Here is a 14,145-nt window from a genome sequence, read left to right on the forward strand (position 1 = left end):
CTAAATAAAATACAAAAAGGGCTGGGATGTGGCTCAGTGGTTAAGCACCACTAGGTTCAATCCTCCATACAGAAAAATAAAAAGCCAACAACAAAAACTAACTCAAATTGGATCAAGAACTTAAATATAAGAGCTAACAGTATAAAACAATTAGAAAAAAACATAGGGGTGGATCTTCATAAAGCTGGGTGTGGTGGTATAATATAAATAATCCCAGCAGTTTGGGAGGCTGAGACAGGAAGATCGTGAGTTCAAAGCCAGCCTCCACAAAAGCGAGGCACTAAGCAACTCAGTAAGACCCTGTCTCTAAATAAAATACAAAATAGGGCTGGGGAGGGGCTCAGTGGTTGATTGAGTGCCTCTGAGTTCAACCCTAATTCTCCTCCCCCCCCCAAAAAAAAAATCTACATGACCTTAGATTTGGCAATGCATTCTTTATATATATATATATATATATATATATATATATATATATATATATATATATATATAAAACTTTATTTTACTTGTTTATTTTTTTAATGTGGTACTAAGGATCAAACCATGCATGTGCCTCATACATGCCAGGCAAGTGCTCCACCACTGAGCCACAACCTCAGCCCCTTGGCAATGCATTCTTGATTTGATATCAAAAGTAAGAACAATAAAAGAAAAAAAAGTTGGACAACAAAGTAAAAGTAAAAATGTATGTGTATCAACAGATGCTATCAAGAAAGTGAAAAAAAAGAGCTCATATACTGATAAGAGTCTTAGTGTCTGCATGAATGAAGAACTCTTACAGCTTAACAACAAAAAAGACAAACAAACCAACTAAAAAATGGGCAAAATAATTGAATAGGCATTTCTCCAAGGACTAGATGCAAATATATGCCAAAAAGCACATGAAAAGAAGCTCAATATTATCGGTTATTTGGTAATTGAAAAACAAAACTACGAGATACCACCTCACACCGGCTAGAGATGGCCTTAACTCTTTTTTTTTTTTTTGGTGTTACTGGGACTTGAACCCAGGCGCACTTATCCACTGAGCCACATCCCCAGCCCCTTTAATATTTTCTTTAAAGAAACGGTCTCACCGAATTGGTTAGGGCCTCACTAAATTGCTGAGTCTGGCTTTGAACTTGCGATCCTCCTGCCTCAGCCTCCCAAGCTGCTGGGATGACAGGTATGCACTATCATAACCAGCGCCTTAACTTTTTAAAAAAAGATGGTGGCAAAATAGGGACTTTTGTTGTCTTAGCAAGTTAGGTCTGTCTTAAAGCACCATTTGGGCACAACAACCTATACCTGTGATCCTAGCTACTTGGGAGGCTGAGGCAGAAGGATCTCAAGTTCAAGGTCAGTCTGGGCAATTTAGCCAAAAAAAAAACAACATTTTTTTTAACTAAAAAACTTTTTAAAAGTATTGTAGGGGCTACGGTTGTGGCTCAGTGTCATCCTCGCCTAGTATGTATGAGGCACTGGGTTTGATCCTCAGCACCACATAAATATAAAATAAAGATATTGTGTCCACCTAAAACTTAAAAAAAAATTATTGTAGACTGGATGGCTTATAAACAACAGAAATATATCTCTCACAGTTGTGGAGACTAGAAGTCCAAATCAAGATGCTACCCGAGCTATTTTCAGACCCTGTCTGAAAGTAAAAAATGAAAAGAGCTGATGATGTAGCTCAGAGGGAAAGACCCTGGGTTCAATCCCCAACACACACACACACACACACACACACACACACACAAAGCCAGCATGATCCAGTTCTGGTGAGGGCCCTCTTCTGAATTGCAGACTATGCCGGATTTCTCATTAGCTCCTCACATGGCATAGAAAGAGCAGAATTGCTTTCTGGGGTCCCCTTTATAAGGGCTGCACCCTCATGATCTCATTAACTCCCAAGATCCCACCTCCTGATGGCATCATGTTGGGGGTTAGGATTGCCACAAATGAATTTTGGGAAGACACAAACATTCAATCCATGACACTCGTACTTTGCCAGCAGGAGTGTAAAATGGTGCAGCCGCTGTGGAAAACAGTTTGGCGGTTCCTCAAAAAGTTAAACATAGAGCTACCATATGACACAGTAATTTCATTCCTAAAAGAATTGAAAGCAGGGACTCAAACAGATACTTGTTCACCAATGTTCACAGCAGCACTATTCACAATAGCCAAAAGGTGGGAACAACCCAGATGTCCATCTGCAAATGAGTGGATAAACAAATTGTAGTGTGTATAGACACAATGGAATATTATTCAGCCACAAAAAAGGAATGAAGGGCAGGTATATCCTACAACTTGGATAGTCCTTGACAATATTATGTTAGGTGAAAGAGACACATATTGTATGATTCCTTTTATATGAAGTGTCCAGAACAGATCTATCTGATGAGATAGAAAGTGAGTTAATGGTTGTCAGGGGTTGAAGGAAAAGAGCATGGGGAACAATTGCTCAAAGGATATGGAGGGTACAAATGTTTTGAAACTAGGAAGAAGTGATTGTTGCACATTGTGAATGTGTATAAGTGTTACCATATTGTACACATAATTATATGTATATCGACTAATCACTGTTATAAAAGAGGTTGAGCTTGCTTACCCTCCCCTTGAGTCAGACTGGTCTTGAGACTGATGTTGACCATTAGGCTGCAGCAGAAGGAATGTTCTGGAACTTCTGTGGCCAAGCCTTAAGAAGGCTGCTTCTGCTTCTTGGAAGTCAGTTGCCATACTGTGAGCAGTCCTGCCCACAGAATCCTAAGAAATTAAAAAGATAGTTGTTTAAAGCCACAAAGTTGTGGGGAGATTTATTATGCAATAACACATAAATAATTCTACCTCTAAAAACTTCACAAGGCCAGCCGGGCACAGTAGAACATGCCTGTAATCCCAGCAACTTGGGAGGCTGAGGCCGGAGGATTGCTCAAAGCCAGCCTCAGCGATTTAGTGAGGCCGTAAGCAATATAGCAAGACCCTGTCTCTAAATAAAAAGGGCTGAGGATGTGGCTCAGCGCTAAGCACCCCTGAGCTACATCTCCAGTTCCCCAAAGAATAAAAAAAATAAGAACTTCACAAGGCCACCTATTTCACTCTATCCCCACCACCCTAGTCTGAGTCTCTCTTCTCCCTCCAGGCAGCAGACTCCAGCTAGAGTTCCTGTTCTCAGTCCAGTTCTGGAACTTCACCTTCCCTTGTAGCCAGAGGGAAGCTTCTAGGCCCATCTCATCCTCTCAGTCCTCCAGATAGTAACCGGGCTCTTTGTTGTGAGCTGCACGGTGTCCCTGCCCATCTCCCCAGGCCCAGCGCCCTCACCCACCTCCACCCCCTACTTTTTTTTTTTTTTAATATTTATTTTTTTTTTAGTTCTCGGCGGACACAACATCTTTGTTTGTATGTGGTGCTGAGGATCGAACCCGGGCCGCACGCATGCCAGGCGAGCGCGCTACCGCTTGAGCCACATCCCCAGCCCCACCCCCTACTTTTTGCAGTTCCTGGACTCAGCACTTCCCCTCCTCAGCAAAGGCTGTTCCCTCCACCCAGAGCGTTCCTACCGCCTTCCTGGGTGGAGCTCAGCCCAGACACCAGTAACTCCAGGAAGCCCTCCCTGACCCCCAAGCAGAGTTAGGTTCCTCCTCTGGGCAGCCGTTGGCCCTGTTTTTATGCCTGTCCTCACAGCAGCCGCTTCTGGGTGGTTCTGGCCTTTTAACAACCCGTCTGTTTCATCATGCCACGAATAATTTCAGGTCAGGAAGAGACTAGCGTGGGGCCGGCACCTAGTAGGTACTTATGGAAACCCAGGGAAAGGAAGAGAGAGGTCTATGATGTGGTCTGGGGCTGTCTAACTTCTCACATGGGACTGTTGTGTGAGAGCTGGGCTTCCCTCACACACACCTGGCCCTGGCCACCTGGAGAGGCCTGGAGAAGAGGTCTTGGAGGAACGACGAGGGGCTTGAGTGATAAATGACAAGGTGTTGGGAGTGGAGTGCTCTTCTGTGTGCTCAGCATCTCCTACCCAACCCCTGTATGGCAGCAACCCAATGGCTTATCCATCTCCCCATTGAAGCTATGCAAATATGCAGAGCTTATTTGCATAGGCTATGCAGGTAGGCAGACCAGCTTTCAAATCCTGACTCCACTAGCTCCCAGCTGCGTGAGCCTGGAGGATCGCTTCACGAACTCTCTGATCCATTCTCCCTTCATCTGTAATAAAGGGCAAGATAATGGCACCTCATAGGTTGTCATGAGGATTAATGAGATAATGTGTCTAAAAAACACTTGTCACAGTTGCTGAAATGTTAATGAGATCGCTTCCTGTCACCCTGTGAGCTGTACTGACCTAGGTCCAGCACGGTGCCTGACATGTGAGAGGTGATCAGCCAATGCCTTAGGAATGAAGGAGTGAGGGTTCAGAGAGAACACAGGAGCGATCACAACTGCATGTAAATACCCACTCACTCATTCAGTGTTTACAACCTCTAAAGGACTCGAGTGGTACTATTGAACCCACTTTATTGGTAGGAAACTGAGGCTTAAGGGTGTGCAGGAACTAGGGCATGGAGGATGGATTTAAGCCTGGCAATGCAAGTCCTTAGTCCTTGAGCCACCAACCCGTGCTGTGCTGCCCCACTAAGCACCACGTTCACCTCTCCTGTCAGTGTGGCCTCTATCCCACTCTGTGACCTCAATCATGTGCACCTCTTGCTGGGCCAGTCACCCAGGGTGCCAAAAGAGGACTGGAGGAGCCAGTGTTGAGGGCGCTTCCTACCAGTTTAATAATCTAGGCCTTGGCTGGCGCCTGCTAATGACCTGATGACAGGTGGGTTCATGGGCTGGACTGTCACCAGGGGGTCACCGCAGGTGGTCTGCTGCACTGTCCACACATACACACTGGGGGAGGGGTCTAGCCTCTGCCTCTTCCTAGCCCCCTGAAGGCCCGAGAGAGGCTGAGACAGCCACCCCCAGATGTCTATTCCTGTCCCTGGCCTAGTGCCTTGCTGGGGAAGCAACAGCTATTTTGAGGCCCTTCTCCCTCCAAGCGTGAGTGGTGGGAAGACGCTGGGAACATCCTGAACTAGGAGGCTGCCGGTCGCAGCCTTGCCCTGGATCTTGGCCACCCCAAACCACCATGGCCCTGCCTCAATTTTTCAGCAAAGGCATTATGACCATCTCTGAACAGAGCCACCACACGGGGATAGCCCAGGGGAATTGATCCCAGGGGACTTCTGGTGTCTAGAGCACAGAGCGACTGGGCCTGGCTCTTTGGGGGAAAGGACTGCAGCAGCTATAGCTGGACCCACTCAGCTGGTCTGAGCTTGACATTGGGAAAGAGAATTATCAGAACAATGGCATAAAAATACCTGCCGTTTCTTGAGTGCTCACAATGAGGCAGGCTCTGTTCCAAGCACTTGACACAGAAGTGATTTAACCTTTGCATAGAGGAAACTGAGGTTCAGAGAAGGAAAGCAACTTGCCTGAGGTCAAACAGCTGATGAGTGGCTGAGTCGGGACTAGAACCTAGGCAAGCTGGTTCCAGAGTCCATGTTATAACCACTTTTCTTCCCTTGAGCCCTCCAGGCCCAGGGAACTAATGTGAATAAGGAGAATGAGGCACTGGCTCCAGAATCAGTTCCCCTTTTCAGGTTTCCACCCACAGCACTGCTCCCTCATCTGGAAAATGGAGATAGGATAGTGCCCACTTCCAGAGTGGAGGTAAACATTAGTAATATCATACTTTTAAGCTGGGGGTCAGTAACTTCTTAAAAATTGTGGAATTAACATGTACGTGCCCATTCATTTGTCCAGGCGGTCATAACAAAAACACCACAAACTGGGTGGCTTGCACATCAATTTATTGTTCATGGTTCTGGACACCCGGCAGTCCAGAATCAAGGCACCAGCAGATTGAGTGTGTGATGATGGCCCACTTCTTGGTCCATAGGTGGTGTCTTCCTCCTGTGCACTCACATGGCAGGAAAGGGTGAGAGAGCAATTGACATCTCTTCCATAAGGGCACGAATCCTATTCTTGAGGGCTGCACCCTTATAACCTGATCCCTTCCAAAGGCCCCACCTCCTGATACCATCATGTTGAGGGTTAGGATTTCAACACAAGGATTTGGTGGGAGCTGGAAGACACAAACATTCAGTGCATAACAATGTGGTAAAATAAAATGGTACAAAAGGAACCAGGGATTGAACATGGGACACTCAAACACTGAGCCCCATCCCCAGCCCTATTTTGCATTTTATTTAGAGACAGGGTCTCACTGAGTTGCTTAGTGACTAGCTTTTGCTGAGGCTGGCTTTTAACTCAAGATCCTCCTGCCTCAGCCTCCCAAGCTCCTGGGGTTATAGGCATGTGCCACTTTGCCTGGCAAGTCCCTCTTCTTAATGCACATTTTTTAATTTCTCTCCCCAGAGGTAACCACCATCAACAATTTCTTGTGTCACCTTTTGGAAATGTTCTATGCAAAAAAAAAAGTCAGAAAAGCTCTATGGAATAATAGTTACAAACACAGTCTTCCTGGTCAAACCATGGCCCTGAGCTTCTAGCTTCAAGAAGCTTGGGCAAGTTACTTCTTCTGAGTCTTTGTTTCCTCATATGTAAAATGGAATTAGTAAAATTAAGTACAGACTTGAGTGTGGCTCAGTGGTAGAATGCTTGTGTAGCATGTGCAAGGCCCTAGGTTTGATTCCCAGGACTGCAGTGAAATAAGTATGTACTTTATAGGTAGCTGCAAGGACAAATGTATCAAGCTTTGCAAAGTGTCTACAACACTCTCTGGCACATAGCTGTCCAATCACTACGCATTCTGATAAACATTGAGGTGACTTTTTGCCATTGCAAACAATGCTGCAAGATACATCCTTGCTCACCTGTCCTCTGGCATGTGCAAGAATCCTGTGGGATAAATTCCTGGTGGAGAAATTGCTGGGTCAAACAACAGTGCCCTTGGATTCTCAATTAGTTTTTGGATGAGCCAATCTCACAGGACACAGGGGTGGGATTGAGTGAGATGCAATGTTCTATCTCTGAGGTTCAGGGAGGGCTGTGTCTGCTCCAGCAACCTGGAGGAGGTGGTGGCTCCCCAGGCCCCCGGTCAAAAGTCTTTACAGGAAATTGATTGATAGGATTAGAGGAGCAGGAGCCCCTAATGAGCAGTGGTTGCTTTCCAAAATGCTGAAGCAGATTCAATTTTCCTTTGCCACCAATTTTCCAAGGCAGCATCCAGATGCTGGTAGGGACTTCCTAGATGCCAAAGGCACCTTAGAATGGCACCAGATCAGACCTTCCTTCCTTGAACATCCTTCTAGTTCCTGGACATCCCAGAGTTGGGAGTAGAGAATAAGGGGATAAGAGCACAGGTTTGGGGGTAAGACAGAAGTTGGCCCAAATTACAGTGACCTTGGGCAAATCACTTCCCTTTCTAACCCTCATGGGTATGGAGTCACACCCAGAAAGTATTTAGTGCAGTGCCTGGTACACGTGAGAGCCTAGTAAACCGCCCTGCAGGAGACAAGCATGAAGAACAGCAGCTACTCTGGACCCCACATCAGAAGACCCAGGGAACATTCCTGCCCCCTGGTAGCCTCCTACCCTCACCTAACTGCAGCTGCCCCAACCGCCTCCTAGGGAATGCTCCAGATTTTCCAGCCTATGAAATGGGTTGTGTGAGTTGTAAGGTAAATGGGAGCAGGAACTCTCAGACGGGCAGGAGGGGAGGAATCCAAAGGAAGTTTTCCAAGCCCCAGCTCCGCCCCCCACCACCACCATTTATCTGATCTGATTTAGGATCTACGACTGTAATAAAGAGTAATAATAGCAACTACCCCATTGATCCAGGCGGCAGATGAATCTGTTAAGGGCACAAGCTCCGGCTCAGGCTCAGACCGACCTATTCTGGAGTGAATCATGCTCAAGTTCACTTCTCTAAGCCTCAGCCCCTTTCCTCACCCTAATGCCAGGTAAAGGGATGGGAACCAGGAGGGGGCAGACTGGCGTATTGGGGACCGGGAGGCCGCCGCCCCTCCACTCCTCCGCAGGCGGAGTCCCCAGCGGTCTCCCGCGCCGCGCGGCGGGGACCCGGGTGATTGCAAACAGCCGCCTGCCTCATTAGGAGACGTGTAATTAGCGGCTGATGGAACCCGAGCCGTGCAGGCTAATTATCCTGAGAGGCTGCTCCGCCGCCGCGCGTCTGCACCCCAGCGGGGCCGGGAGGGGCCGGACCTGGTTCAGAACCAAAGACCGAACCCGCGTTTGCTCCCCGGGCCGTGCTGTGCATCAGGAGTAAATCGTTCATTCAAAACAGCGTGTATTATGCGTTCATGGTGCCGGGCACAGTGCCCGTGTAATCCCGCGTAAACTTCCATTCTAATAATTACTAATAATAGACACTATTATTAACCTATTGCAGAGACCGGGAAACTGAGATCCAGAGACGTGAATTAACCTCCTCGACAGCACCTGGCTAGTAAGTGAAGAAAGAGGGGCTGGAACCTACGATGCCATCGCTCCATTTTATTACACCAAGTGGATGGTGAAACGGGGCACCGGAGGACAACAGTCGCATAGATGGGATTAGGGACGCTGGAGTCGGAAGATTTGGGGTTCGAATTCTGCGCCTGCTCCTTATTGAATACTTGACTCTATTCTGGACCCCAATTGCATCTATAAAATAAACGCGGCGTTAAGATTAAAGGAACGAAGGCTGAGAAGGGTTAGGGATGGGTATTTTTAGGGAGGTAGGAAGCTAGACACTCAGGCTGAGTCAGGCTGGGTCTTGAGCTCTCCGCAGAGGGCTTCTGGCGCCCCCTGCCGACCAGAGGACGCTGGAGATCGTGTTTCTGGATCATGAGGTAGTTCTACAGTCATTGATCCCTACACAGCGCTACCACCTACCCTCACGTTTTTCCTTCCGGTGGAAAAAAGAGTAGGGGATGATTGTCAATTATCAGTTGTGAAACCTGTCTCTCTTCTTGAACCGCACAGAATGAGCGTCATGACAAATAGGGGTGGACGTAAAGACCTAGCTAGCTACACGGCTAGCTACACGGCTATCCATCCAAGTATTGGGTGTAACCAAAAAAAATCTGGAGATGTTTTAAACGTCCATCAAGGGGATATTGACTAACTTAACAGTGATTCATTCAGACAATGTAATAATGCATAAGAATATTGTAACAGAACAACTGATATGATAAGTCAAACAAGAACGAGTCTTACAATGATGTTGGATGAAATACGCCAGACACAAAACATGCTGTAAATTATTTATATAAAGTTCAACAAGCAAAACTAATCTATTGTAATAGAAGGCAGTAGTTCCTTCCTAGTAAGGGCTTTGACTGGGAAGAAGTCTACACACACATAGACATTCATTTAGTTGTACATGTAAGAATATGCCATATACATTTTTTTTTCATGAAAAGGAAAGAAATAGTATGATCCTCTATTCTTCAGTGTTTTATTTGTCTCAGGATTCCTATAGAGTCTTACTGAGGATTCCAAAGGATTTTTTTTTTTTTTTTTTTTTTTTGCGGGCTATTTCTATCAATATTTACCATGAACATTGGACTTTTTGTGTGCGTGGTGCTGGGGATTGAACCTAGAGCCTTGTGCATGCAAGGCAAGCACTCTGCCAATTGAGCTATATCCTCATCTCCTAAAACTGAGAAATGTTTAAAATAAATACACAATTCCATTAGAAGTCAGAGCAATGGTGTCATCACATGTCACTCAACCTCTGGAAAAAACTTCACTGTCCATTTTGAGAGAATGAAAAAGGCAAATGACATCTTTTTTTTTTTTTTTTAAAGAGTGAGAGAGGAGAGAGAGTGAGAGAGAGAATTTTTTTTTAATATTTATTTTTTAGTTCTCGGCGGACACAACATCTTTGTTGGTATGTGGTGCTGAGGATCGAACCCGGGCCGCACGCATGCCAGGCGAGCGCGCTACCGCTTGAGCCACATCCCCAGCCCCAAATGACATCTTAATGTTATTATGAAAGTAATTTTGAAGCTGGGGACTCCTTGAGTGGTCTCAGTGGTCCTTGATCCATACTTTGGGAATTTATTTTATTTGTGTATAGTTTAAAAAAAAATCCGGAAATATGGGCTGGAGTTGCGGCTCGGCGGTAGAGCGCTCATCTAGTATGCGCGAGGCTCTGTGTTCGATCCTCAGCACCACATAAAAATAAATTATATACAGGTATTATTTAACTAAAAAATAAATATTTTAAAAATCCGGACAATACAATGACTATATATTGTTTTTTGCTAACAAAAATGTTACTAAAGCACCCACCTTCATAAGACTGCTGAAAAGCCCAAATAGTAACATAACTTTTAATTGTACCGAAGAAAAATCGAGCTCTAACCTGAAAATAAGAGTCAGATTTCCCGAGTGTTAATTCTTGGCAGGCCTTAAGATTTTGGCCTCAAAAGTTCCACCGTCCGTTTGGGGGACAGAATATAATGGCATACATAACTGAACCGGAGGGTCCCAAGGGCACCAAATACGGCGGCTGACACCAAAACTGTAAATCCGGATGTGGAGCAAAACCACCCATCACGGCCACAAGCCACTCAATTGCCGAGTCCCGCCCCCAAACTAATTTAGGAAGGCTCCGAGGACTCACGCGCCCTCACAAGCGCAAGGGAAGGCGGGGCTTTGAGGAGACTGACACAGAACTCGGCCTCTCAAGGGCCTGGTTCCGCCCCCGTCCTGCCTCCCTCTGCGAGTGGCTGCGAGGCCGAGAAGGCCAACTTCCCATTGACCACGGGCGGGACCGACATCCGGTGTGTACGTCATGCCTGCTGGGGTGAAGCCGCCATGGTGCGCTTCAAGCACAGGTAAGCGGCTGCTGGGGCACCCCCGCCCGGCCCCCAGAGCCCCACCTCGCGCTCACCGCCTTCTCGTCTGCTGCAGGTACCTGCTCTGCGAATTGGTGTCTGACGACCCTCGCTGTCGCCTGAGTCTGGAGGACCGAGTGTTGGGCGGTCTTTTTCGGGACACGATTGCCCGCGTACACGGGACTTTCGGCTCAGCCGCCTGCTCTGTTGGTTTCGCGGGTGCGAGGGCGCTGGGGGACGGCGGGATTTGGAGCAGGCAGGCGCCGTAGAATGGGGAAAGAAGGGGCGCGAGCGACCCCTGAAGCAACCAAGTCCGTGTACCATCCTTTGTATTGGAGGTTTTGGGCGTCTGGGACCCGGAGCGGGAGATCGCTAGGAACCGGAAATTGGACAAAGAGCTTAGAGTGGGGACCTGAAGGCATTGGGTTTTTGGACAAGAATCTTTTCTGTACCTGACTTCTCTTGAAGATTGTGATTGAATTTAATACAATTGAGGGAAACCATATATAACTCCTGATAAGAGCTACTATTTGGATGTATTGACACCACACGGAATGTGTCACAATTACCCCCTTAGACACACACCTGGAAAAACCTTGAAAGACTAATATAGACTTCGATTGCTGTGTATGTAAATGCAGAACGAGCCCACGCAGAGGCCCTTCTTCCAACAAGTACCACATAGTTTACAGTTCTCTTCCTTCCTAAACCCAAACTTGAATTCTGGAAAATTAAAAGCATGTAGACATCACAGGTGAAGACTCATCTGGCTACTGAAAGAACCCACACAGCATAATCCCAGTTACCTGGGAGGCTGAGGCAGGAGGATCCCAAGTTTCAGGCCAACCTGTGCAGTTCAGCTAGACCCTGTCTCAAAATAAACATACCCAGAAAGGACAGGGTGTTGGGTGTGTGGCTCAGTGGTAAAGCACTCCAGGGTTCAATCCCCAGTACCACCACCAAAAACAAACTATAGAGCCCAATTGTAGTACAACCACCTGTTTTTCAGGTAAGGGTCCCTCTGCCCAGTGAGGATGGACCTCTCCCATCCCATTTATTTGGTCAGGGACAAGAGTATTTTAAATAAATTCATTTACCATTCATTGTGTACAAGGCAATGCCTCTCCATAAATAAAGGTTTGTCCTAAGGTTTTCTTTCAGGGATCCATTTTTTACTGATGCATCCTCCCAAGTGCCACTTGTCTAGAAGAGTCTCTGGTACATAGGCTTTTCTCCCAAGGTTGTTATCTACTGTGAATCCAAGGTTTTCCAAAAGTTTTTCTTTATTTATAGTTCGATACATCAATGCTTATACTGGAATAGTGCTACTTCGGTGTCGAAAAGAATTCTATCAGCTCGTGTGGTCAGCTCTTCCTTTCATTACGTACTTGGAGAACAAAGGACACCGTTATCCTTGTTTTTTCAACACCTTACATGTGGGAGGTAGGAGTGCCATGTGGTATGGCTGATGATTTTTAGTAGGTGACAGATTCAAAGATCAATCATGACAAATGGGTGGGCGGGCTTCCTGCTGACCCATTGAGAACAAGATACTTCTGCCTATCTCTTTTAGAAACCTTTCACAAGCTGTTGACCACAAAATCTCTTTCAGGTACAATTAGAACTTGTCAGAAGTTTCTGATTCAGTACAACAGGAGACAGCTGTTGATCCTGTTGCAGAACTGCACTGATGAAGGTAAGCAACACTAGTTCAGTGCCTACCAAGCAGTGACTGAGCTTCAGTTGAATAAGAGATGCTCCCAAAGACACCCTTCATCCCTGGTTTGTATGCTTTTCTCCAGGAGAGCGGGAAGCCATCCAAAAGTCTGTCACAAGAAGCTGTTTATTAGAGGATTCTGGTGAGGAAGAGCTTTCAGACAGTGGTGGTGAAGAGGCTGCTGAAGCAATGGAGTGAACTTCTGCTTGCCACACAGAAGGCTGTTCAGGACTACTTGTGGAAACAGAACATTCTAGGAGGCACAGCATCTACATACAGTTCTCCAAACTGGAAGACTACCAACCAGAAGACAAGTAACCAGCTTGAAATGGAGGACTTAAGTTACCTTTATGTAACATCCCTTGGATCCTGGTCTGCAGGTTGTAAAGGCTCTCTAGTTACATTTTTGTATCTAATTGCTTGGTTAAACAATGCTATAAATTATAAAAGGGCTTACAGAATTCATGTGTGGCCAAGTCTCCCCATCTACAACCTGACCTTGGTGAGAAGACTTAACTCCCTCTGTGGTATTTTAACCTTCCACTTGAGGCTTTGTACTCTCAACCCCCAAATTGGATCTTAAGCAAAACATGTCACGTGAAGTAGAAATAAAGACAGCAACTCAACTTTGTGCAGACCTATAGCTGATCTAATCTTGGCTTTATAAATACCAGATTCCTTCCCAATATTTAATCAGGTGACTTGATAAGAAATACACTTTTGCACTTTGGAGACTGGCCTCACTTGCCCTCATTATTTACATGGCCCTAGAGCATCTGCCAAATTCAGTTTTCTACAGTTCCACTCTTTTCCTGTGGCCTTAAACGTAACACCAGAAGAGACTGCCACACTCATAGGAAGGAGTAAAAGTCTTGTGACCACATTTAGCCTGCTACCTCCTAATGACATCTCTAGGATCTCTTTTCTCCATAATAAAAGGATACAGAAGGTTTTTTTTTGTTGTTTTTTCTTGGTACCAGGGATTGAACCCAGGGGTGCTTATCCACTGAGCCACATCTCTATAGAAGCTATTGGGATTATAGGCATGCACCATCACATTTAATAGAAAATCTTTATTAAGATTTGTGATATTTACTTCAATATACCCCGTATCTAAGGCTAAGCACCTTCCTTGACCCAGGATTTCTCAAAACTGATAAAGCTAAATTCAGCTTTAAGCCTCATACCAGAGATATTAGTCCATGCTAGCTGCTATGAGTTTGCACAATTCTATTTAATCTAGAAATAATGTGCCTAGCTGACCTGTAAACAGAACTTTAAAAAAACAAAAAACCCCAGTGTTACTTGTGCAGGTGATTTATTGCAACTTTGTCTTCATTCTATTATACCTAGAGGTCACTTTTTTTAAGCAGCAAAAAGATTCAAACTGAGCTAAAACCCAGGCATAGGAAGCTGCTCTAGGGCTGGGTATTGTGGCAAATGCTTATTGTTCCTGTTCCTGCTAGCAGAGAGGCAAGAGGATCCCAATTTTGAGGCCAGCCTGGGCAACTTAGCAAGAAAAAAATAAAGGGCTGGCTAGGAGCTCAATGGCAGGCCACTTGCCCATGATGCCTTGGATTCTACCCCCAG

At 45.9% G+C, this 14,145-nt stretch overlaps 1 protein-coding gene and 1 long non-coding RNA gene across 3 annotated transcripts; one reads left to right on the plus strand and one right to left on the minus strand.

Moving 5' to 3' along the window:
- Nucleotides 1–5,820: 5,820 nt before the first annotated feature.
- LOC308643740 lies at nt 5,821–10,582 on the minus strand. Its single transcript, XR_014020797.1, has 2 exons — nt 10,364–10,582; nt 5,821–6,112 (listed from the first exon to the last, which is right to left on the minus strand). It is a non-coding gene; the product is annotated as an uncharacterized lncRNA (long non-coding RNA).
- Nucleotides 10,583–10,721: 139 nt separating this feature from the next.
- POP5 (POP5 homolog, ribonuclease P/MRP subunit) lies at nt 10,722–13,504 on the plus strand. 2 transcript variants are annotated; one of them, XM_081283865.1, is made up of 5 exons: nt 10,722–10,838; nt 10,915–11,057; nt 12,132–12,281; nt 12,451–12,534; nt 12,641–13,504. In XM_081283865.1, exons 1-5 carry the CDS (start codon nt 10,819–10,821, stop codon nt 12,751–12,753), a joined length of 510 nt encoding a protein of 169 aa, XP_081139991.1. In that variant the 5' UTR covers nt 10,722–10,818; the 3' UTR covers nt 12,754–13,504. The 2 variants fall into 2 exon arrangements, with proteins under 2 accessions (XP_081139991.1, XP_081139992.1); XM_081283866.1 differs by lacking the exon at nt 12,132–12,281.
- Nucleotides 13,505–14,145: the final 641 nt, after the last annotated feature.

The sequence above is a fragment of the Spermophilus citellus genome, assembly GCF_964194105.1.
Source record: "Spermophilus citellus genome assembly, chromosome: 3".
In the NCBI taxonomy this organism is placed as follows: Eukaryota; Metazoa; Chordata; class Mammalia; order Rodentia; family Sciuridae; genus Spermophilus; species Spermophilus citellus.